The following is a 24,749-nucleotide window of genomic DNA, read 5'->3' as shown; positions in this document are numbered from 1 at the left end:
GCGGGCCGCTAGCTGCTGATTGGCGGAAAGGCTCGGAAGCGCCAGGCCACGCCCACGCCGCGGGCCGCTCGCTGCTGATTGGCGGGAAAACTCCGGTAGTGCCAGGCCACGCCCACGCCGCCGGCCGCTCGCTGCTGATTGGCGGGAAAAGCCCCCTGGCGCCCGACGGCGCGCGTGCGCGCGGGGGCAGCATCGGCGCTGCGGATTGGCTGGCGCGGCCCGGCCAATGGGAGCGGGCGGTGTTGGGGTGTGTGGAAGCGGGAGGACTGTGGGGCTGCTCAGGATCGTGAGGGGCGTTCGGCCCCAGCCCGTTCCTGGGAACCTCGAGTGCCCGCATGGGCCGGGTCTGCCTCCGCTGAGTTCCCCCCCCGGGTGCCCTCCGTGCTCCGCTCCGGTTTTGCTGATTTCTCGGTGTCCTCAAAGGTGCAGCTTGCTGAGCCCCCGGTGCCCGCAGGACGCAGCTCCGGCCCCGCTGAGCCCCCGGTGCCGGGCATGGGGCTGCTGACCCAGCTGGCCCGCGGACTGGTGCGCGGCGCCGACCGCATGTCGCCGTTCACCAGCAAGCGCGGCCCCCGGAGCTACAACAAGGGCCGTGGCGCCAAGAAGCTGGGCGTGCTCACCCGCAACAGGAAATTCATCCTSGTCAAGGAGATGGTGCCCGAGTTCGTCGTGCCCGACCTGACGGGCTTCAAGCTGCGGCCCTACGTGTCGTACCGCGCCCCCGAGGGCTCCGAGCCGCCCATGACGGCCAAGCAGCTCTTCGACGAGCTGGTGGCTCCGCGCATCGAGAAGGACGTGAAGGACGGCACCTTCGACCCCAACAACCTGCAGAAGTACGGCTTCGAGCCCACGCAGGAGGGCAAGCTCTTCCAGCTCTTCCCCAAGAACTACGTGCGGTAGGGAGTGGGCAGCGGAAGAGCATCGCGGGTTTGCCACCACCSGCCAGCACGGGACAGCTTCTGTCACTGAACATTAAAGCACATCCTTCTACTTGTCCTTATGTTATATATGATTTAAACCCCGGGGGAAATCCGCGGTTTGATTTCCTATCCTGGGTAATCCATCTGTGAAACAGTTGTGCCTGGAGAACACGGCCCTCTGGGGGTTCTAAGGGTGAGAGGTCCGTGAGGTTTCTAAATACAAAGCTGCTGCCAAGTATTAAGAATTAAACTTTAATAATTAAATCGAGGCTGAAAACGTTCATTTTGGGAGAAAGGAAGCATGTTTAGTGTATGGTCTGTGGGCACTCCGTCTCTAGTAAGGGCTGATAGATGAGGCCTTACGGTGGTGGTTAGAAGCTGCACATTTTTGGGGCTGTGATGGARTGGGGATGCTGCAGCCCCAAATCACAGGACAAGTTGTGAGCAGGGATCAGCCTGCTTGGAGGGAGGTAAGGCACAGCTTTTCAWACTGAACTSTGCATTTKTCACTTCTGTGAAGCTGATCAGAACAAGTTACAAGTGGKTGTTTCTGCCTTCAGCTCTGGATGCCGCTGCTGCTGGCAGAGGTGTCCCCTCAGCCCTTCCCTTGTGTGACTTTCTGCCCAGTCAGGACACTGCACGTGGCTGGAGGAGGGCAGAGGATGGGGATTGCAGGGCTGGAGAGCAGCAGCTCCTGTGCCCTCTGATGCCAATTCCAGCTTGGAATTTTTACAGTTCTTACACCTCATGTAAGGCAGATAATAACTGTGTCTCCCCTTCTCTGAGCAAAGCCAAAATGGCCCAAACCCTTAAGCCATGTTGGTCCCAGTCAGCGACACAGATGCAGCTGCAGCTTCACTGCCCTCGGGCTGTTCCCTCTCGATCTCACAGGGCAATAAAAAGCATTACAACCTTTAAAACAGAGTCATCGCCAGTTACAGAGACACACCCTCGGTTTTCCCAGGRAACTGGATTGTCCACTCTGACTCTAAAATATTAACCCCCTGAAGCCTGAGCCATCCCAGTTCAGAGGGTCCTCRTGAGGACTACCTGYCAWGTCCTTTGATTTTCAAAACTCCAAACAACCAAAAAAAGATAAATCAYTTATATTGGTTTTATTTTAGAAACATCCAAAAATAGCATGTKTTTTCTTTAACAAAAGCTCTTGTTTTCATTACTGATATGAATCTTCATGTAACAATGCTCAAGAATATTTTYTAAAATACACATTCACCCTTGAGAAGGGGTTTTCAAAGCAGCAAAGTTCTCGTCTGCTGGACCTCGTTTAGTTGCAGCACTGTTACACAGAGACCTGTTGCTGGTGTTTCTTTYCCTCCAGAAAACTCATTCTTTAGGACCCTCAAAGACAAACCATGCAAGCTAAAAGTTATCTATCTAGTTTAAGCTGGTTTTTTGTTTCTAGGAATAGAGAAGATGTTCCAGAAAGGGTGTTTTGCTGATATTTCACAGTGAAAAAAGAGCTAATGGAGCAACCATGAGAAATCCTGCAGCCATTCCTGGAGGTAGTTAGGGCAATGCTGTTAAGATTTTGGTTTCTGTATTTACTTTGAACTTAAAAAGATGTCAGGAAACACCACATATCTTTTTGGAGGTTTTGATCTTAAAGCTGTTTACCTTTTAGAAACTGAGCTTGACTTTGGACCTAAATGTGGCTCTGTAGAGAGCAGAAAACATGAGCTGGATACTGAGAGGCCATGGGGGTGGTTGAATGGCACTAAAACATGCTGGGGTCACTACAGGGTGTATCTAAACCAGGGTGTGCTCGGCTGGGAATGATGGAGGAGTCTGCAATCAGGTGATGAGGCTGATGGAAAACGATGGATATGCACCAGGATTCTCAAGAAAGGCTCCTCTCCCCACAGCACTTCCTTCTGAACGTGACCTTGTCTCTATCAAACAGCACTGTGGGCACATGGCACTGCATCTGGCCTGTCTCAGCTCTTCTCCATGGACACACACACATCACACAGCCAAGCCTCTGCTCAGGGGCTTTTCTGAGACATTCAGGGAACCTTCTGATCGCTTACTGGGTCTGCACAGCAGCACAGCCAAGTCTGGTTTGTGAGGAAAGGAGGAGAACAGGCTTAACACATCCATGGTGAAATGCAAACGAGCCTTGAAAGAATTCAAATCTGAGGTACAAAGCAGCAGCCTGTGAGAGGAGAGCAGTCCCACTTGGAACTAGAACATARGGGAAAAACTAAATAAACCTGTCTGGGCTTGACCACAGGCCTCTCTCTATGCAAAGGCCTCCCTCCGTGCTGAAAATARAACACCAGGAATTCCATCAGTGTTGGCTCTGAAGGACTCCCAAGCTCAGCAGTAAGACTGGGAAAGACCAGCAGAAGTTAGACAGGGTGTTAAGTTCAGCTGTCACTCTCAGTTCAGGAGTTTTCCTCCCCGTTCCCTTGGGACTGGTCAATGCAAACTTTCAGSTGTTCTTTCAGATGGAGATCTGGGACTTGGCACATCTGGAGGGGTCACCAGGCTCATCTCCCACTTCCAGACATGGAGGATGTTGTCATAGAAAGAACAAGTGGCTACAATGCTCATTTCTTTGGGGCTGTCTGGAGACCTGGCWGAGTCACTGCCTCTGTCCAGGCCCATTCCATTGGGTCTCTTGGCTCCGGAGTCAGAGCCACTGGCTGACCCAGGATCTGCCCCTTGGGCAGCCAAATCTAAACTTCCCTTTAAACCAGAGCCCTTGACCAGTCCAGGATCCCCAGCCAGCTTTGGCCCTGCCCCTGCTCCAAGTGCCACAGCAGGGCCTTCGCTCTCCTCATCCAGGATTACATCAAAAGTAGCTGTAGGAGATTCATAAATTATTTTCAGGTTCTGGACCTGCAAATTCAGCCTCTCATCTCCTTCTCCCGATGCTCCCAGGAGCTCCTCTGAAGGCTGGCACCCAGCAGCAGCAGGGTCCTGTGTGACAGGCAAGGAATCCCTCGGACACAGCCTTGACCAGTCAGCCCCRTAGGCCAAGGAATTGTGCAGCACATAGGATGACAGGATGATACATTCCTCTGTGTTTTCCGCTTTAAAAAAAAATGAAATTAACAGAAATCAGGTTGTGGTTTGTGGCAGGCTGYTCAGCAGCCATTCCAGCACTGGCTGCATCCCACAGGAAGAACTCTGATTATTGCTTTCTTCACCATCGAGTGAAGCTTTGCAGGAGGAATGAGGTATTGACCATTTTTCAGCCCCCTCTCAAAGGGCTTAATTCTCCCTGGGTCAGTGACAGATGAGGGTTTAACATGCAAGAGCTTTAAGAGCATCATCATTCAAAGTACCAACAGAAGCTCAACACAGACAAGATTGATCACACCACACCTTCACTGAGCCATGAACACACCTGGAAGGCTGCCAGCTCCTGGTTATTAAAATACACTGCAGATGTTCTTCCTGTCAGCTTTCAGCATGTCATCCTGACAGTAAGTGGACATCAAGTTCCTTCCCTCCASAGGAGAAATGCTATCCTCATTTCCTAAGCTGTGGATCTGCCCAAGGTCTGAAGAAACCCAGGAAGGCAACGATYCTGTGTCAGACTGATTTGTAATGTGCATGCAAACAGCTTTTCCACCATGGAAGTACCTCATGATTAACACAAAGGGCTTATTCATGTTATTCTGGATTAACCAGGCTGCAAAGCACTTCCTGAGGCAATAACCGATTCCCCRACAGGTCAGTAACTCCTGCTGACAGGAAAGCACCAGCTGACATTCAGAACAACACCACTGAACCATCACAATGAACCCAATCCAGAATGGCTGTGCCCTCACACCAAACACAAAGGCGTTCCTTCTGTGAAAAGAAGTCACGAAAGATTTACACACAAATAGTGACAGGGCATTGGCACAACCAGGCAGGCCAACAGAATGGACAGATGTGGAAAAGCTGGAAGAATAGCCTCAAACTGGAACAAAAGTGTCTGGCTATTAACATCACCTCAATCCTTCCAGCAAGGTCCGAGCTGGAGCTCCCCACTAAGCAGGAGGCAGCAAAGGAGAGCAGCAGAGCAGYCCCAGAGCACCTCCATTCCCTGGACACTCACCCAGGCTCCCGCGGCAGTCGAGGATCTTGAACCCRCTCTGCATGCAGGCTGCCAAGAGCACGAAATCACACGTGGGGTGCCACTTCAGCCTCCAAACACCGCCTTCCACGTGGGTGTCAGCCAGAGGCTGCTTCAYGTTCCTGGTGTCCCACAGCAGCACGTGCTCATCATAGCTGGGGACACGGCACAAACAGGCAGAAAAGCAACACGGCTGAGTCAGTGCACAAAAAAAGGCAGCAAAGATCATGTGCTCTGCACCACAGGGAATTTCTGAAAGGGCAGCGGCACATTCAGGTAACAGAGGAGGTTGGTCACACCAGGGAAGAGCAGCTGGAAGGGACTCACCTGCCCGTGGCCAGGAGATTCTCTCGATGGGGACTGCACTGAATGCTGCACACACCCATGGAGTGTCTGCAAGGGAGGAACATAGAGCAGAGGGAAGAGACAGCAGTGTACAATTTGAGAAGGGYTTCTTCCTTGGATTTCGAGGATTTTGAGGCCACAGGATTGCATCAGGATGTCTCAGGAGAGGTAAGATCAAAATTTCAGTCCAGTCACATCCATGCAGAGTTCCATCTGCATAGTCCAACAGCCTTCCCAGGGCAAAACTTCTATTCACACCAGTTCTCAGCACAAGTATTTTCTAGTAATATTTCCTAGTATTTTCTACCCCACGAACTGCTGCTCCAAGGCCCTAAGAATTCCAGCAGTACAACTCCATTCCCAGGAGACTTTACTCCCAACATTAGTATTTCCATAGCAATAATCCCCAGTGTAATTTACATTTACATACAGAATTCCACTGGAGAGCTGTGTATATTGTTTTAATCATACTTTAAAAYAAGATCTAAAAAGAAAAGAGATCACTTCAAATAACTAAAGATGGCAGAAAACAAAATATTTTCTAAAAAACATTCCATAATAACATATCCAAATATAACACACACAAAAATTGCCAAAATAAAAGTGCAAGTCGAGATCCTTTTATAGAAATAAACTACCACCATTTTCACATGTGGAAGTCAGCGCTTGGTTTATTGTGTTGGAGGACATGGATAATAAAAGTTTCAACCTGAAGCTGTCATGATGAAAAAAACCTAATCTGCTCCCAGAACCAGGACCCACTGTCACTGTGGATCTTCGAATTCAGTGGCTTGRGGAAGGGCACAGCAGCACCCGGTGTTCCCACCCCACTCTGGAGGGTCTGGCTGTGGACACGGCTCACTTACCTCCTGCTGGTGAAGACTGGAGCCTCCGGGCTGCACCTGGTGTCCCAGCCCTTGAGCAGGCTGTCATCCCCTCCTGCCCAGGGACAAAACACTGTGACCCTCAGCACCAGCCAGAGAGCTCTGGGGCAAAGCAGTGCAGAGCCTGCAGCTCCTCCTGAGGGGCAGCTCTGATCTCTGCTCCCTGGGACAGGACCCAGGGAATGGCCAGAGCTGGGTCAGGGSAGGSTCAGGCTGGAGAGCAGGGAAAGGTTCTTGTGTCCCCAGAGGGTGCTGGCACTGCCCAGGCTCCCCAGGGAATGGTCCCGGCCCCGAGGCTGCCAGAGCTCCAGGAGCGTTTGGACAGCGCTGCCAGGGATGGACAGGGTGGGGCTGTTGGGGGGTCTGKGCAGGGACAGGRGCTGGGCTGGGTGATCCTGGTGGTCCCTTCCTGCTCAGGCCAGTCTGTGATACAGAGCTGATGCTTTCCAGCCCTGGAATCTCACAGAATTTACCAGACACACCAGAAATCACACAGAAGCTCACAATACCCATCACCACAGAAAAGACATGTGGTTATCAATACCCTTTGGTAAGAATAATAAATTAGAAGTCAAAAAGACTGGACTCAAAAAGCTCTGTGGCTCTTGCACACTGCAAGAGAATATAATCTTTTTTGCCACCCCAAGTATAGTTTACAGGCACAGCATCTCCTAATTAACTCCAATCTTATCCCACCATCAAGAAGCCTTTCACCCTTGAGCAGAGGCCCCAGCAGAACCAACAAACAGCATAACCAACCCTGGAAAGTGAAAACCCAAGGAACACATCCCTAAACAAGGGGCCCCCTCCCCAACAGCCCCAAAGGAGATCCCCAGCCCATACACACCTGAATACACAATATCAGTGTCCCAGTAATTAAAAGCAGCAATCCAGGCCTCAAATTTGTGAGCTTCCCACTGGTTCAGGACATGCACAGCAGGAGCAGATTCATCTATGGAGAAAAGATTCAGCTTCCCCTCTGAATCACTGCTGATCACTCTCAAAGGACATCCACTACAGTGGGGTACACAGAAAACATCAGGAATTACTGGCAACAATCAAATACACTGATTCAAGTAAAAACTGACAGAAACTAGCAGCATGGTGGCAGGAATGGCACATTCATACAATTCTTTTCAGCTTCAGCYCATCCCATTGTAAAATCACCTGCCCCAGTGACCACCACTCCCTGATCTCATGGGGAGCAACCACTCACASCCATGTAAGGGGAAGAATCACTCCTCRCTCTTGTCTTTCTCAGAGATGCAAAACTTGGTTTTTCACATGCTTCAATCACATCAATAAACAAATTCCATGTGAAGAGGAATWTTTTTTTCCTCCCAATCAGACTGACAAGGCCCTTTCACAGCCTCTTACCTCTGCTGGAGTACAAAGAGATGTTTTATTTCCCTGCTATCACTGAAACCCGAAGCACTGGCTGATCCTGACCTYTCCTGCTCTCTTCCTGTGTCCCAGTACAGTTGCAGTTTCTGGACACAATGACCTTGGAGCACTGGCAAATGTTTTGCAATTCCCAGTGCACAGATTTTCTGACATTCCTTGACATCAGCTAGATCCCTTCTGTTTGGTTATCTACAACTGCAGGCACTGCTTTAATGGCCTGGGGCTTCTTTCCAGTTCTGCATCAAATTATTCAAGCACAATAAATCTCCCAAATTCCCACATGAGAGATACAGGGCCACCCCCTTCCMACAGAGATGTGAACAATGTACATTTGGCTTCTAGGAGAAGTTAYTGCTCTCTTAAGTGACAACAATGACAGGCTTTTCATCATGGCAACAATCATTTATCGTCAAGGACAGCGACAAGAAGAAGGAATGTAAGAAGAAAGTCTAACTGGCAATTCTACTTACTCATTAAACAGCAGGCACAGAAACAGCTTTAATTARCAAATTTACCCTATAGCATTAAGCAGTGATTGCCTGATCCCAYTGGTTTTCAGCCTCACACCAAAGGCACCACTCTTTATCTGCACCTACAGAACACATTTACCCCTCCTCTTTCAAGRTACAGTTAATTCAGGTTATTTCATGCAGCGATGCCACTTCTGAAATCCCATGTATGAGCACTTGAGAGAGGAAGGAGCCACTTCCAAACCAATTTTCTCCCATTTCTCACTAACCCATGATTAAACTTCCTACATGTGCTATTGTTAGCAGTTCTTAAGGAGAACTTCACACTGCAATTTCAGCTGTTCTAAGAGTAGAGTTGGAAGCAGTGGCTCCATTTGCATCCTGTTCTGGTCTTTCCTTTTAGCAAAGGCAACAGAAGAYATATCCCTGGCTCACCTGCTGCCATTCCCCAGAGCACAACCTCACATTTGTTGTCCGTTTAGTCTCTGCTCATGTTCCAGTGGCCACAGTGTTTGTGTTCCTGTTACCTTTGCTCTGGAAACAGCAACCTCTAGAGCAGGGCCAGGGAAACAGCTAGGATCATCAAGAAAGTCAAAACCACTAAAGACTCATTCATCCAAATCCTCARCTTCTGAAAGCTGTCCCACACACCAGGCCTCCAGCCCAGCCTCCATCTGCCATGCTCACCACTGCTCTCGTCCAGTGGACCAGTCCAAGGACAAGGCCAGGCACTGTGCCCCGAGATCCACCCTGAAGCGTGGCTCCAACATGCAGCTGTTCTTCTACTGGAAACAAAAGCAACGGGTCAAGGCTGGGAAGACAGCAGGCACACAACAACAGCTTCACTGCCTGCTCCTACTGCAGGTTTCCAGAGACTGATGAGCAAATGAGGGTTTACCATACTAAAGAAATGAAATGTCCCACAGCACCCAGTACTGGATGAGGGGTAAATGTGCACACACAGAATCCCACCCTTCTGCTGCTCATCTCCCACCAAACCACCCTTAAACTCAGCTTCCTCTCAGAAAGGGATGAAGTGCAGGAGCAGTGATAACCTGACTGCTGAATTCCCTTGCAGACTGTCTTCTGCTTTCTTTTCTCTGTGAGAACGAGAAAAGATCTTTTCTCTGATCTCTGTGAGATCAGATCTCTTCTGATCACTCCCTTCTCCCACCACCAAAATAAACCCCACTCCAAAAATCCTCCCTGTTTTTAGCTCTGCACCTTCTGCTGTAACCCAGTTAGTCCATACTTGTTTCCAGGGTTTGCTTCTGTCCTGCTTCTACTTTTCTTTCCCCACTTTGCAGGTGGGTAGAGCCCAACCCAACTCTCTGGTGCCACCAAGTTTGCAGAATTTATGACAAACATTATCAGAAGACAAAAGACATTTCAAAAGCCCTCAACATGCCGAGGAAGCCATGAAAACCACGCAGCTTTCCCGCAAGCCTATGCACACTGCTCATAAATGTAGAGATCTATCAAACATGGGTTAAAACCAGCAGCAGCAGCAGCAGCAGGTATTGCATCCGCCCACCTCGCTTCCAGTCAGGTGGCAAAATTCCACGGCGCCTGTGGAGTTTGCGATGCCTACCATGGGATGTTCTGCAACGGGAATGTGGCACCTAAAAGATCAAGTTAAACATGTCTCCAATGTCCACCCTTCTTGTATTTTAGAAAGAGAGCAAAGCCGTGACTTTCGTTCTGAGATGCACAAGGAGAAGGTATGTGCCCAAAAAAAAATCTCACGTTAAGAAAATCTAAGGCTTCTCAAGTTCCCACACGCCTGTGAGGAGGGGATTCTATACAGGGGAGATCTACTATATGTTAATATATAAATAAACAAGGTACAAAGTCCTGACAAGTGAGCAGGAAGTGTGAAACAGAAACAGTCTCTGCTCATTGGAACAAAGCAGAGAATATTTCCCTCCAAGAAGTCAGGAACTGTTCCATTAGTAACTGTTTCTGTTGCTGCCTTGCCAAAAAAGGATCCCCAGAGGAGCAGACTGTGGCACCAAGCCTGGCCGGGCCAGCGTTACCATTTGATGTCGAGGATGGCGGCCGTGTCGATGCGCTGGATTTCGGTCAGGGGGATGTAGGGCTGCTCCTCGTTGTAGTGGTACAGGTAGAGCCGCCCCGTGCGGTCACAGGCCCCGCTGCTCCCTCGGGAATCGCTCTGTGCAAACACGGCAAAGAAAAGAACAGGCTCAGCCGCGCTTCTGCCTCCCCAGCCGTGATCCTGCCGGGAGCCGAAGCAGGGCTGAGGCTCCCACTTGTCCAGCACCAGTYCTGAGGGATCAAAGCCCCATCGGGGCAGCCACGCTCACCAGAGAGGCCTCTCAGCCCCACCTCGGGCCACCTCGGCCGGAACAAGGCACGGCCATGCCACGGGGACTGGCAGGACTGGGGACGGGGCTCGCCCCGGAGCGGGGCCAGGCGAGGATTCGGATGGGGTGGCCCTGGAGTGGTGCCGGCCGGGCGGTGCCGGGCTCGGAGCTCACCCCGGAGCGGTACCGGGCAGAGGTGGGGATGGGAGCTCGCCCCGGAGCGGAGCCGGGCGGGGATGGGGATGGGGATGGGGATGGGGATGGGGACGCGTCCCGGAGCGAGGCCGGGCGATGGCGAGGCCGGGGCTCGCCCCGGAGCGGGGCCGCGCTCACCTGGTCGGGCGGGCGCAGGTGGTAGGTGCCGCAGGCCAGGATGCTGTGCCAGCCCTCCACCGGGCACCACTCCACCGCGTCCGCGCTGAACTCCGTGTCCACCACCTGCAGCGTGCGCGTCCGGCACGGCGCGGCCATCGCGGGCCGGGCGCTGCWGCGCCGCCGGGGCGGCTCCCGGGAGGCTCCGGGGAGGCGGGGCTGCCGCCCGTCTGCTTCCCGGTCAGGGCGGGCCCGGGGCGGGGCTGCCCCTGCTGAGCCGCCCCTTCCCCCGGCCGGGCTGTAACGTCGGGTGGGGGTTCCGCTGGTTTGTCCGAGCTCCCTCCCAGCGCTCCCCCCCAGCCAAGGGTTCCGGTGAGGAACCCCCGTCCTGAGCCCGGCAGCTGCTCTAGAGAAAGCCGGGATCAGCCTTCCCTCGGCATCATGTCTGTGCCTAGCAGGAGCCCTTCCCCACCCGGCACTTGCCCAGGACACACGGGCTGACGCCGCTGTCCCTGCCCGGAGCTGTTCCGCACCGCAGAGCGATCCTGCCTCCTGCCCTGAGCCTTTCCCTTTCCCCTGAGTCCTTTCCCGACAGACGGCGAGTCCTGCTCTCTCATGATCATCCCGCAGCCATCCCCGCCGCCGTGCTCTCCCTGCGCTCCCGTCCTTCCCTGGAGCCTGGATCGCCGCTCTTCCCGGCGGAAATCCTGCGGGGCTGCGTTTCACAACCCAGAGSTCTCACTGCTGACTGACAACAGCCAAGGCCTCGCCGTTTGCTGTTTCCCCATAGCCAGCCCTACATTTATTGACACTGAATTTCACCTCCCACTCTCTCATAACATCTTTCTGCAGTTGATTCAGTCCTTATTACATTATTATAACATTGAATAACCACATCGGTGGACGTTGTCAGCTTCATTAATCATTATCTTTTCTAAACTATTTTTTAATATATTGGGCATCCAACTGTTTATTTCCCACCACCAGAAAAAACTCACTTCTGCTCTTACTTTGGTCTCTTTTTAAAGAGTTGTTTGTCCATGTGACAACATTCCCCCTTTTTCATCAGCAGCTTTTTTTCCTTAAGTGCCTTGAACAAAGTCACTATTAAATACATTTTGGGAGTTCAGATCGTACCAACCAAATCCCCTTTTCCCTCTTTGATGATACCTGGAATTGAGCCAATTCCAGTAGAGTTTTGAAGCACAATTTCCGTGTACAAAACCGACACTGACTCTTCCCCAGTATTCAGCCACTGGTGCTGCATCACAGCATCTATGAATTTGCAAAGTGCAGGTGGCTGTAGTTTGAAATTCCTTCCAGAAGCTGCTGTGCCATTTGCTGTGACATTGTACCCAGGGAGAGGTCACCACCCCAGCTGGAAACTCGGTTTATTCATCCCTGAGCTCCCTCAGAGCCGTAGGTGGCACCGTCTGCTCCTGGCYACTTGCTGCTCATTTCAGCTGAACTTTAATCTCTCCTAAAAGCGCTTCTGTTCCGAACAGATTCTCCATGGAGTTCTCCATATGGAAGTGTTCCTGTGTGAGCTCTTTCACAGGGAACACATATGCAAACTATTCACTGCATTTTCTTCTGCTGATACTTTCATCTTCAGGTCAGCCCTTCCCTTCACTGTGCATCACTCTCTGCTGACTCCAGCAGTTACCCTGCTTCTGATTTTTTCAAAACTGTTCGTGCAAGTTTTATGACTAGAACATTCTTCTTATTCCATTTTTCTTTGCGYTATTTTGGTGGTGTGTTTTGGATTTTTTTTCCTTTCTCTTTTTCAACGTTTCACCAGCTATATTATCTTTCCATCTTTTACATTTGTACACAAGTTCAGTTGATAAAGGATTTCTTATTCTGAGTATYCCCCACTCTGCTGTGTAATCATATCAGCCTCCTTTTGCCTTCAGTGCTGTTTAGCTGGGTGGTAAAACTGCTCCTGGCCCATGTGGTGTTTTGCACCATCTCCATGCTCCACAAAGGTATTTRAGTCTTTCAGCTGCTCCTTCTACCTTCACCAGTTTCATCTAAAATTAACTCACAGAGGAAAACCTAAGACTATAACCCCATGATGTATTCCAGGTGCAAGTATCAAAACACCAAGCCCTGCAATCCACTGTATTCCATATTTTGTGTTCCTTAACCCTGCCAGGATTTCCAGTTGTGCCTTCTGCATGGTTGGGATTGGTGATGTCTCCCTGCTTGGGGAGGAGGGAGCACTGGGGGGTGCCTGTATCAACATTTCATGGTGTGTACACAGGGGATGTGCAGCCCTGTTAGCATCAGGAATGCTGCAGCCTCCTGACCTGAGCTGGATTTACCACATTTCCCTACAAGGAACATCTTTGATGAAGAGCATCTCCATCAGGGGGAAGCCCTAGAAAGCTGGTTCTTTTATCAGAACTGGTCTGGGTCCAGGTAAATGACTCCAAGCCTGGGTTTCTGTTGTCCATACAGAGCTATCCCTGCCAGCCTGGGCCCTGGGAAGGAGTGAGCTCCATCCTCTGCGATGACTTGTGGAGCTGCCACCTCCAAGTTCCTCTCTGACCTTCCTTGCTGAGAGGGAAGATCTCTGAACATACAATGATCTCCCAGAATCGCTGATCACACAACCTTCCACACCAGCCAGGGAGCTGCWGTGCAGGCAGGGATGTGTTTACTGCAGTCCCCAGGACCTTTCTCAGTCACAATTCCTGTAGYCACTCCTCTCCTCTGGTACAAGGACAGTCTGGAATCAGAGGTCACACACCCARGTCAGAACTGGGGTGATTTTCCTGAGCCTTTGCAGGATGTCTGGGCATTTTCTCTCCACTGGGTTGATCTCACAGCCCTTTAATCCTGTAAGCATCTCCCCTCCCCACCTGCTGCACCCCATCCTCCCAGCCCCTTCCCTCCCACATTCCCTGCAATTGGGATTTCATCCTGGCTTTGTCCCACCCTTCCCTGAGTCCCTCATTCCTTTCCCTCATTSCCTCAGAGGAATTTCCCCATTGTCCCACCAGGCCCTGGTCTGCAGCCTGTCCTTGTCTTCAGTGCAGCAACATTACAAACATCAGCACTCCCTGCTCRGTGCTGCTCAGGTGTTGGAAGGGCTCTAACACTGCTCTTCATTTTGATAAACATGATTCCTGGTGATAAAATGGAAAATTGGGAGCCTTAAAAACAGGCAAGGGAAAAAAGTCAATACTTCCATCCTTTTCAGTGGATTACCTCAAATAATAATAAAAAAATCCTTATGTCCCATTTTATATTCATCAAAAACTGTGCAGTTCATTTAAAGGAAAGAATTAAATATTTCCTTTAAAAAAAAAATTACCCATTAGAGGAAGATTTGATTAAGTCCTGCTTGGCTTTTTCATACTGAAGGGCATTTTGGGCTGCCTGAACAGAACAATTACAGTACAACCATGGTTTCATAGTGGCAACTCGACCAAGTGCCTTCAAGTGAACTTCCAGCAGGGAGTTTCACAAGTTCTTTGCTATTTCCCAAGGTGCTTAAAGCCAAAGGATGAAAACCCACCCAAATATTAATAATTCAGAACTTCCCGTGCAGGTATTAGAAACAGAATATAATATTGGAAGTCCACAGCAGATCAATTTTCTAACAAATTGAATACAAGCAAGACCAACATTGCAACATGAAGTGGCAAAGTGAATCCTGATTGAAAAATCAAAATTCTGAACGGCTTTTACAAAAAAATKTTCACTAAGCACTCCAAGAAAGGCTCTGCATTAAGCACTCAGCAGCTCACATTCTTCTACTGTGAAGCAAGACTAACACCGGGCACTAAATTATCCATTTAGYTCTTCAGGAAACTCAACTGATGTTCCTTACACTTCTAAGGCAAAAGTGAAAAAGAAAATGGTTATTCATGAAAAGAAAAATAGGCATGTGCTCTGCAAGGGAAATCCTCCTCCCATACTACTTTTACTCACTACATTAAAAAAAAAAAATTAAAAATTGATTCTTGGATTGATGACAACTCTTAAAAAATGAATAAATAATTCAGATTACCCAATATTAGACATTTAAACATCTGTGCACATGACTGGAGTGTTTGCTATGCTATGGGGAAGCCACAAGAGCAACCACATCCACACACAGCTGCCACCTGAGCTCCCCTACCACTGCCTTCTGTACAAGGGSTTGGAACAGAAAGCTGATCCAGCTTCCCAAAAATGCTGGCTGCTCCAAGGCCCATGTCCAGCAGCCCCTTGGAGGCAGCCCCWCTGCAGTGCCTGGATCCCAGGGGGTCCCTACACCCTGTGCCAGCTCCTGGGCACTGCTCCTGCCCTGCAGGGACTTCCAGCATCCAGGGGTGACTGTGCTCTGAAGGCAGCTGSAAGGGAAGGGGAAAGAGCCAGAGAGCAGACGTGGATTCATTCCAACCTTTACTTTGTTTGCTCTTTTTTTGTTTGTATTTTTYTTTAAATCGAGCTTCCATGCAGAGTTCTCCAGAGTAAGTGCTGATGCCGGAGCCTGCCCTGCCGGCCTTGGCACTGCCACAGACACTTCTGCCACATGGGAGGAAAAGCTTTTGCTACATGACTTTTTTTCTTCTTTTTTTTTTTTTTTTTTTAACTTTTAGGCCAACAACATGTTCTCATCTGAACATTACAGTTAATGAGTGCTATCAAGAATTCCTAACAAAAACTGTACATGAGTTTACAAACGTATTAACATATAAATAATGAGAAGCTTCCTGCCTGGAGCCTCCACAGTAGTCTTTTTGCTTGAGAATATAATACTGGAAGGGCAGACCCGATCCCTTTCCACAGCACCAGTCAGAGCTGGCTTAGTCCAGTCAGCCATTCTGCTCAAGCATCACAGGGTTTTTCTTCAGTGCCTCTGGCTTCGATAAGCAGTCTGTCATACTGTGCAAAAGCAAGAGTCCAATGCCTTTGGGAAGGAATCCTGCTGCTAAGAGGCCTCTGCCACTCGGTCATCGTTCTGGTCCCAGCTCCTGCTGGAAGGTYCTTTTCTTCTCCCGACAGTGCTTCTTGTGAGCAGGCCAGTCCTTCTGCTGGCACTGCGAGCCGCAGTACCGCGCCACCTGGCAGCGGCCACAGATGTTGAATTCACGTAACTGGGGACAAAAGGTGGTGTTAGAGAGACTGCTCAGTGCCCAGGAGAGCCCCAGCATCACCCCCAAGGGGCACCCAACAGCATTGCCAAGAGAACCCAACAGCTTTCCCAAGGAGCTGCGTGATCAGGTCTTTCACGCCTGTCACAAACAGATGACAGAATGAGAGGATGAACAGCCTGAAGATGAAGGAGGGCAGGGTTAGATGAGACTTTGGGAACAAACTGTTCCATGGGAGGGTGGGCAGGCCCTGGCACAGGGTGCCCAGAGAAGCTGTGGCTGCCCCTGGATCCCTGGCAGTGCCCAAGGCCAGGCTGGACATTGGGGCTGGGAGCAGCCTGGGACAGTGGAAGCTGTCCCTGCCCATGGAAAGAGATGAAGTTTAAGGTCCTTCCCAACCCAAACCAGTCAGGGATTCTGTGATTCTATCAGACTCAAACGTCCCACTGTGAGTGTCAGAATCAGAAGGGTTTGAAGCAATTTCTGTGGTTTTACAGTTGCTCTGTAAAATGGGCTTAGCAGACAAAGTACTGGAACACTACACATTTGTTGTCACAATGCTGCTGCTTTGTCAACTTAAGTTCTATTTTCAGCTACAAACACCTGAAATTCAGAAATTATCAGGAGGGYTGCACAAGCTCAGCCACTGCCAAAGTTACTGTTATCCAGAGAGCTTTTGGGCACAGACCCAAATAAAAGGCAGAGCTCCCTCTGTTTCAAACACAGGCCATTTAAGATAATTTTTGCAAACGTTCCCTTCCCCAAAGCAGAAAGTGGAACACAATGGTTGAGCCTACTCAGCATCTGCTGTCCCAAGAAAAGCCCTTGTTYAGAGATAAGGCATCTGTGGGCCAGAGGCACAGCTCATTCCCTCACTCCTGACGTTGCTTTATCTGCCTCCAGCAGAACTCGTTTTCCTCCCAGCTCTCCCCTGGATGAAGGACACTCCAATTCACCTTCTGCTCAGGAAATGTTAACCAGGTTATTTTTTGATTCCACTGCTGTCCAAACCCTCTTAGAGTGCTTCCTGCTGTCTCACACAGCTGCTCGCTCATCCCAGCTCTGCTCCCTGGAGGAAAGTTTCCACCTGGCTTTTTGTGCACTCTGCAGAAATCGCCCTCCTCCCAACAGCCCAGCAATATCCAGATCAAACCTACATCCCCTCCAACTGAAAATTATCACMGGGTCTGGAGGTTCAGGCCAAGGAAAACCTGAGTTAAAGAGATTTATTGCTTTTAGCAACTGAATGGCTCTTGTAAAGCTCTACATTTTAAGGAACAAATAAATCCCTGGACACACACATAAGCCCAAGGCATTCCCTGCTCACTCCCAGCTCCCTGAACCCACCTGTTTTTCAATCATTGTGCAGGGGGGGTAGTGACATTCATAATAAGTGCAGGAGTTCTCTTCCTCCTCCACAACATCCCCGTTAGCATTGTAGTATCTTGTTACATTCAGGACAGGAAACTGCTCTTCTATGGGGTCTGTAGGAAGCTGTTGGATTGCCAGCCAGTACAGACTTTGTTCCCTGGGAAAAAAAAAACCAAATTCGGTACATCAATTCCTAATAATCGTACAGAGAAACTGATTCCAAATGTATTCATAAATAAGATTAACATTGTGTTTAACTTCAGAATGCACATACTGCTCATATATTGGGTATTTTTAGAGTTATTTTAGCTTAAGTGCAAAAACTAAAAGTGTAAAGGTATCAGTCAAGAAACATTTACATCAAGGAAAGTTTGCACCAAGTCAAAATTTATTTCTGCCTTGAAGTCCATTTCTTGTTCTTGAACTCCCAGAATCATCTGGAGCAYTTTTAATTCACTACAACTTCTCAAAATCAGTTTAATAAGCTCCAAACATCCCAATCTTAACGGACTGCAAGTGTTTCAGGAGAAGAGTGTGATCTGCAGTCTGTGGGTCTCCCACTGTGTCACATCACTGATTATCCAGATCCATCCTGGCACCAAGAGTTTGATGTGCTGAGGGAGAAACAGCAGGGAAACCCAGGCTGTGGGAAGCTCCAGCTGACAGCCTCTGCTCAGAGGTGCTGAACTGACACTGAGTGAGTCCAGCCCTAACCACAATTTCAATCCTGAGCATTTTGCAGGTCCCTGAACCCAGCTGACACTGAGTCCAGCCCTAACAACAATTTCAATCCCATGCATTCTGCAGGTCCCTGAGCCCAGCTGACACTGAGTCCAGCCCTAACCACAACTTCAATCCCGAGCATTTTGCAGCTCCCAGTTCCCATAGGTCACATTGGAATATCAAGAGGCAGAAAGCAGTGAGATGTGCAGATTTCCCCAAGCYTCTGCTCAGCTGGGAGGGAACAGAGGATTCCTGCTCCACCTGGCACAGCCCTGAGGGTGAGATGGTCCCTGCACAGCAGGACAGGGCACAGGCTGAGCCCCAGGACAGAGTGATGTGTAAGGAGTCTGAGGTCACATCAAAAAAGCTCTCCCAAGGTAAAATCCACTAAAGGAGACAACAATTAAAAGCTTTTCATTCTCYCTGCCAAGTGCTGCCATACCTTTGTTTGCTGGAGATTTCCTCAGCTTTGGGCTTCCACCCCCAGGGGACGAGGCGCAGATTGTCCAGGCGGTTGTCCACTGTCACCGAGTTCAGGTGCACCACCTGAAAGCCAGGGGCAATCCCTCCCCGGTGCCTCTCCCTGCAGGAGACAAAACCAGCCCCAAGGTCAGTGGGGAACAAGGCTCCAGAGCTGAAAAGCAAAGGTTCACAGCAATTCCAGAAGTGATGGGAGTTGTGACCTRCTGRCACTGGGCTGCCAACAGACTGCAGTGGCCACTTCAGACAGGGCAATTCCCAGGAGGAAGTGCTTGTTCCAGCAGATTATTCCCATTATGAGTGAGTTGAATCAGAAGACAGAGTATAGAGCATTTTTAAGCATATTGTTAGTTCCAGGGATTACTACTCCAGTAAGATAGAGATCCACATAATTACAGTGTTCCACAGAGCAGACCTGGAAGGTGCCAACACTGGTTTATTATTTCAATAGGAAATTCTATCAGACCTATTTGTGCACGTTTGGCACTGGTGTGGAGTCACAGAGCTTGTTATTTATGAAGAAACATCTCTGAGCAGCAACAGGACTGAGGTTTCACCGAGTATGCAAATGCTTTTTAGACTCTAATTGTGTGCAACACAAAATGACYCCACGATTGACCAAGAGACACCTGAAACTTGCCCAAAACCCAGAACAGGACTAAGCCAGGATGGCTGAAGGGGGAATCTTCCCTTCTGCCTTCTAAGACTTTCCATTTCCCCTCTTCCTTTCTTTTCACCTCCCCTTTCTCTCTTTCATCACGTTCACTGTCAAACACCCTCATGCTTGGCCAAGTTTCTTGCAGGAATCCCCATCCCAGCTGAAATGCAAGGTTAGGACAGAAGGCTGTGTCCCAAAGTTTGTTATGCCATGAGGAACTTCCCAATGAGGACCAAGCAGAGCTGACAGCTCTCACTGAGGGTAACCCAGCACCTCCTCCCTGGAGACATTCCAGCAGCTTCTCACACCTTCACCCAAGCCCAGCCTGATGCTGAGTCCTGCTCAGCCTTTCCTGAACATTTCAGCACAAATAGTTCATCTAATTTTCAACAGATATTTGTCTGAGTGAAAAAATTCCACTTTTTTTCCCTTTACAGAATTACCCAGCGGAACAATGAACATTTCAATGGGACTGGCAATGAAAAATGTAGGGTTTTGCTTTCTGGGTCAAAATCCATCCAGGTAAGGGTAAGTTATATACCTTGGGGGTAGGAAAAACTCCTGTAATTCACACGTGCCCCMAAATTTCCTAGAATTTCATGAGAAGAAGTCCCTTGGAGAGGCTACAAGCAGCACCTCTACACAGACTGTGCTCCAGCTCCCACAGGGTAACTCCTGTAAGGACAGCCCTGCATGAGAACAGAGCCTGGAGCCTCCTGTCAGGGACTCTGCTGGGCCCCTGTGGAACAGGGAGCAGCTCTTCCCTTGGAAGATAAAACAAATAAAATCCTTCTTTTGGGGGAAAAGAAACCAAACTCCACATGTAAAAGTAAACACACTATGGCAAGGAGTCTGCAGTGCCCTAAAGAGGGAATCCCAGAATCCCAGCTTGGGTTGGAAGGGACCTTAAAATTCATCTCATGATGAATGAGATGGGCAGGGACACCTCCCACTGTCCCAGGCTGCTCCCAGCCCCARTGTCCAGCCTGGCCTTGGGCACTGCCAGGGATCCAGGGGCAGCCACAGCTTCTCTGGGCACCCTGTGCCAGGGCCTSCCCACCCTCCCAGGGAACAATTCCTKCCCAATATCCCATCCATCCCTGCYCTYTGGCASTGGGAAGCCATTATAGGAAAAGCTACTTTTGACTTGTTGAAGGCCAGCAGAGGGTCTGGCAAAGGGAATCAGGAATCCTGAGGGCTCCACGTGGGAACCCAGGAAGTGGTGAAATGCTGAGGGTGACAGGGAAGGAGTTAAGGTTCTTAGAATGAGCCTGGGACAAAGTGCCAAGTGGGGAGATGGAATAGATAGGAATGAGGAATCTGGGAGGAGGAGACAAGTTCAGAGCAAGAACAAACTGTGCAAGGGGGAGAGGGAAGGGGAGGCCAAGACTGAGTTAAGAAATCTTTTTTAATTTGATTAGATGAGAGTTTAAAAACTGTTTAAGTTGTGCAAAGAGAGAATGGTGAGAGACTGTCCCCAACAGCAGAAGTCACAGCAGAGTGGCACACACCTACCCCTGTTCCTCCACAGCCCAGATCTGCACCCACCATCCCAAAAAGCACATTCTGACCAAATCCCCTCCCACACTGAGCCAGCCTTTCCCTCCGTGTACGAAAGCATATTTATCTGCATCCCTGCCAGCTTCCCAGGGCGTTCAGGTGGCAAAGGCCAAGGCAAAGGTGGAAGTTGGGCTGTACTGGGGGACCAGAACTGCCAATGCCAAATTCTGGGTGGACCCTCCTCTCCACACACCATGAAGGAAGTTTTGAACTCAGGAGCACACTCCAGTCCCATCCCAGGCCTGTTTGAAACGTGAACCAGCCCAGTCCATCCCAACTGAGCAGGAGGGACAGGCTGTGGAGAACCCGCCTTGTCCCCTGCAGAAGGGGCAGAGAAACAGCCAAAACCCCTGCAGAGCTGGAGCTTCTGCCTCCCCCATCACACCTGAGCTCCTGCAAGATGCCAGGCTRAATTCTCCAAGACTTTCCAGGGAATTCTCTGGATTCTGTGCTTTCAGCAGCTCAGAACTGAGGARTGGAACACAAGTGCAGACACAGCAATTCCAGGCACCAGAACTGAGCCTGCTACAGGGAGCAAGATGGTAAGTGCTCTAAAAAAAAACCCTAAAAACCCCCAGAAATCAGATCTTGGATGTCATTTTGAACATGCAGTTGGTGATTTCTATGACTAATCTGCTGCTGTGCTGTTCCCCAGGGAACATCTCTACACCCAGCAGAACACAGTGAGCTGGGATTGCTCCACGGGGTGAGGGGATGAGACTTCTGCAGGGACATCCAAACTGCTCTGGGGGACCCAAAACCCCGTGTGGAAATCACAGCAAGAACAAGAGAGACTGAAGAACTATCAGGAAGTTCTCGCTGTACGAATTTTTGCAGCTCACGTGGGGAATTTTCAGCTCTTGGTTGCCTTTTGATCCCACAGCTCCCTTTGCATGGGGCAGGAGGGCTCTGGGAGAAGGTCCCTGGCACTACTGCAGCTCCAGGCTTTCTATCCCAAGGGCCTAGTGACATGAACAAAGACATCTCCTTAACTAAAAAAGAAAAAAAAAAAATCCTAAATCTGGTTTACTTGCATCTGTCACAGGCTACTCACTGTATCTTAACCWGAGGCACATAATTGGGTTGGGTTTTCTTGGTTTTGGGGGTTCATGTGCAGAGAACAACTAAATCACACACCCATACCTGCAGTAATCCAGGTATGGATTTACAATATTTTATTATTTACCATACCAAATTACCAAATTCTTTGGGTTTTGCTCACCCAAGAACTGAGGGAAGCACTGGGAAAGGCAATCAATGCCTGGTTCTGCCCAGCTCTCCTGACTCTCCAGGCTCCAAACCTCCAACACTGCCCCTCCACCACTCCCCAGTCCTGCTTCCAGCTCAGAGCAGCCCCAAAACTGCTCTCTTTCGAAGGGGCAGGAGCTTCAAAGCCACCAGAGACTCAGAGAGGGACCTGCAGCGCTTGTGCTGCAGTTAAAGATCAGCAACACCTTCAGGACCAAAAGGAATTCACAGGAACAGCAGAGATATTTTATATTTAGTCCAAACATTTGACTGTGTAACTTCAGAACTGCAGCTCTGCTTGCCTGGCAGCTCCCTGTGWGCCTCTCCAAAATCCCCATTACACACAATCTCTTATTTTTAACCCCAGCCCATGCTTGAGTGACACAATTTGAATTTCCTAACTGAATATGCTCGAATTACTTCCTAATTTGAGTAAAACGAGGCAGAAGAAGCAATGGCTGGGTTGTGTCATAAGCAAATAGCTGGGCTGTCCTCATCTGCACAGCCTCCAACAACTGACCTGAATAATTTTAAGGTGCTGTTTAATGCTCCTTACAGATAATAATTATGACTGTCTGAGGTTCACAGTTAGCAGTAGCTGTCAGTGATTTGCTCCACATACTGCAGCAATTTCATAATTTCAACGAAGTTCTATGTGCAATAAGATTAAACATTAACAGGTGCAGGTTAAAATCCATATTTAATGAGGTTGGAAATAATAATAATAGTCTGATATTGCTCCTGTCTCCTTCCTCTTGTGCACAGCCYGGTTCTAGGGGATAAAAGGTAACCTGGATAAATATGGATAAATACAATAGGGGATAAAGGGCATCCTGGGCACTGTGATAGGATAGGGAACTCAACAGAAAATATGTTTAATTTTCCAAAAAGGCTTTTAAAAGAAATAAGATTTCTTTAGCAGATCCCACCTTTTCTACAAACCCATCAACATCTAGCATCAACATGCTAGCATCTATCTAGCAAAGATCAGAGGGTGAGCTGCTGTCACAAATGAGGAAACTGGCCCCTGAAACTTAGTGTTAATGCTATGAAGGATTTCAAGGATTTGTGAAACATGGAAAATTAAATGCAGCAGGTGATGTGAGCCACCAACAGCATCACTTCAGGCAGCTTTGCAGAAAGCCACACAAAACACTCCAAAGTTAAGTTATCACCAATTCCCTCTCACCACTGCTCTGCCAATTCTCAGTGGACAAAAAAACCCCACAATGAACCTATAAAGGTTTGTCTTCACCTTTTAAATGGTGCAGGTCCCCTGTTCCTATGCAGCTGATGTTTGGGCAGGTTCTCAGGTGTAAGCAGGGTGTCCATGAGCCCCACTCACCCCTCCCTGTCTCCAATGCTTTACAGGCAGGGTGAGAGCTCAGTCCTGTGGGCACCATGGGCTGGCTTTCCAGCCCTCCTGAGGAGACTCAAACATCTACAGGCAGAGAAAGCACCCAGCCAAGCTGTGGGCAGCAAACTGAACCCTCAGGCTTTGTCTCTCTGCGATACCCACCAGAGCAGCTCGTGCAGGAGGCGGCCTGAGCCCCGTCCTCGGTTCTTATCGAACGCGTAAGCGAAGATTTTAGCACCATTTCCATCAGCATCCACCTCCATGCGAGCCTGGAGGGAAGGAAAAGCCATGAGATCACCCACAGGGAGCAGCAGAGCACGTGCTCCACTGGGATGGGATGGACACAACATTTCACACTCGTCCCCAGAGGTCCCTTGGCTTTGGTGGCACCTGATTTGTGTCAGAGCCCCAGGGGGACCCAACCAGCCGGGCTGTTGTGGCTGGGAAAGGGCAGGGAGGAGCTGCCTGGATAAAGAACAGCAGGAATGCAGCTGTGGGTGGGAYTGATGTCAGGATCCCCACTCTGTCCCTGGGCAGCCACCAGGGCTTTGCTTCAGGCAGTGTCCCCACACCCATCTCACTGGGGTGATAGAGGGGCACCTGTYCTTTTTCCTGCACTCCACACTGCTGTGCTGGTGCCAAACAACTCCAAACTTTAGGGACAGTCACAGTGTGTTACCACCACCAGTGACAGACAGAGAGGAGGAATGGACAAACAGAGAGTGTTCTGGCAGCAGCACTGCCACAACTCCTAAAACTCCTACAAAGCTGCTCACTGCACTGCAGGAATTTGGCAAATGATGCTCCCTCCGCCAAAAAAAACCTTTATTTGTTGAAAATTTTGTATTGAATTTCTTTCACTTTCAAAGCCTTGGTAGAATCTACTTACCCTCTTCCAGGAAATGTTAGGAGGAAACACTTTTTTTTGGTCCCAAAATCACTTACAATAAATCAGTTACAATAATACAARTTTTTTTCATCCAAGACTAAGTGTAAAGTGAACATTTTTAACGTTTGCAAAACCACGGCAGGACTAATTTATCAGTTCTCCAAAAGCATGCAAATAGCATGAAAACAAAAAACTACATACGTTAATAAAATGCTTTAAACCAATGCCCCTCTAATTAAAAAATAAATAAATTTAAAAAATAAAAAAGGAGAACTCAGAACTTTTCCTGCTTGGGAGTCTCCACGTTGGGACTTCGGTAACTTAAACCAGGGGTGTTTTGCCTCGATCAGGGGAGCTGGAGGCACAGCACTTTCATTAGCGGTTTGATTGGAGCCGGGCACGTGGAAAGGAAAAACCCCGAGCTCCACCGGGAGCCCGAGCACCGCCGGGGCCGGGACAGCCCCGGGCGGGAAGCGGGGTCACCAAAACCGGGGAAATAACGCGCGGGCAGCGGGCGGGGGCCCCTCACCTCGAAGGAGTAGCTCTCCACCAGCGGGATGTCCTGCTCGTCGATCAGCGTGTACTTGGTCTGCAACACAGGAGAGCCCCGTCAGCGCGGCACAC

The 24,749-nt window shown here is 49.6% G+C and overlaps 3 protein-coding genes across 3 annotated transcripts; 1 reads left to right on the top strand and 2 right to left on the bottom strand.

Annotated features, from left to right (window-relative positions):
- Window positions 1-218: 218 nt before the first annotated feature.
- Window positions 219-2,031, top strand: MRPL41 (mitochondrial ribosomal protein L41). Its single transcript, XM_057384916.1, has one exon. It carries the CDS (start codon window positions 493-495, stop codon window positions 898-900), a length of 408 nt encoding a protein of 135 aa, XP_057240899.1. The 5' UTR covers window positions 219-492; the 3' UTR covers window positions 901-2,031.
- Window positions 2,032-2,038: 7 nt separating this feature from the next.
- Window positions 2,039-10,975, bottom strand: DPH7 (diphthamide biosynthesis 7). The gene is made up of 9 exons (XM_057384915.1): window positions 10,771-10,975; window positions 10,150-10,286; window positions 9,648-9,735; window positions 8,801-8,895; window positions 7,087-7,253; window positions 6,222-6,294; window positions 5,338-5,403; window positions 4,993-5,165; window positions 2,039-3,976 (listed from the first exon to the last, which is right to left on the bottom strand). Exons 1-9 carry the CDS (start codon window positions 10,906-10,908, stop codon window positions 3,360-3,362), a joined length of 1,554 nt encoding a protein of 517 aa, XP_057240898.1. The 5' UTR covers window positions 10,909-10,975; the 3' UTR covers window positions 2,039-3,359.
- A 3,328-nt stretch (window positions 10,976-14,303) lies between these two features.
- ZMYND19 (zinc finger MYND-type containing 19) lies at window positions 14,304-24,710 on the bottom strand. Its single transcript, XM_057384924.1, has 5 exons — window positions 24,655-24,710; window positions 23,399-23,505; window positions 18,376-18,516; window positions 17,187-17,367; window positions 14,304-15,842 (listed from the first exon to the last, which is right to left on the bottom strand). Exons 2-5 carry the CDS (start codon window positions 23,497-23,499, stop codon window positions 15,699-15,701), a joined length of 567 nt encoding a protein of 188 aa, XP_057240907.1. The 5' UTR covers window positions 23,500-23,505; window positions 24,655-24,710; the 3' UTR covers window positions 14,304-15,698.
- Window positions 24,711-24,749: the final 39 nt, after the last annotated feature.

Source organism: Malurus melanocephalus, unplaced genomic scaffold, assembly GCF_030028575.1.
Source record: "Malurus melanocephalus ecotype Western Australia unplaced genomic scaffold, MMel_1.1 scaffold_757, whole genome shotgun sequence".
NCBI lineage: Eukaryota > Metazoa > Chordata > Aves > Passeriformes > Maluridae > Malurus > Malurus melanocephalus.
This window is presented reverse-complemented; position numbering and strand designations above follow the sequence as displayed.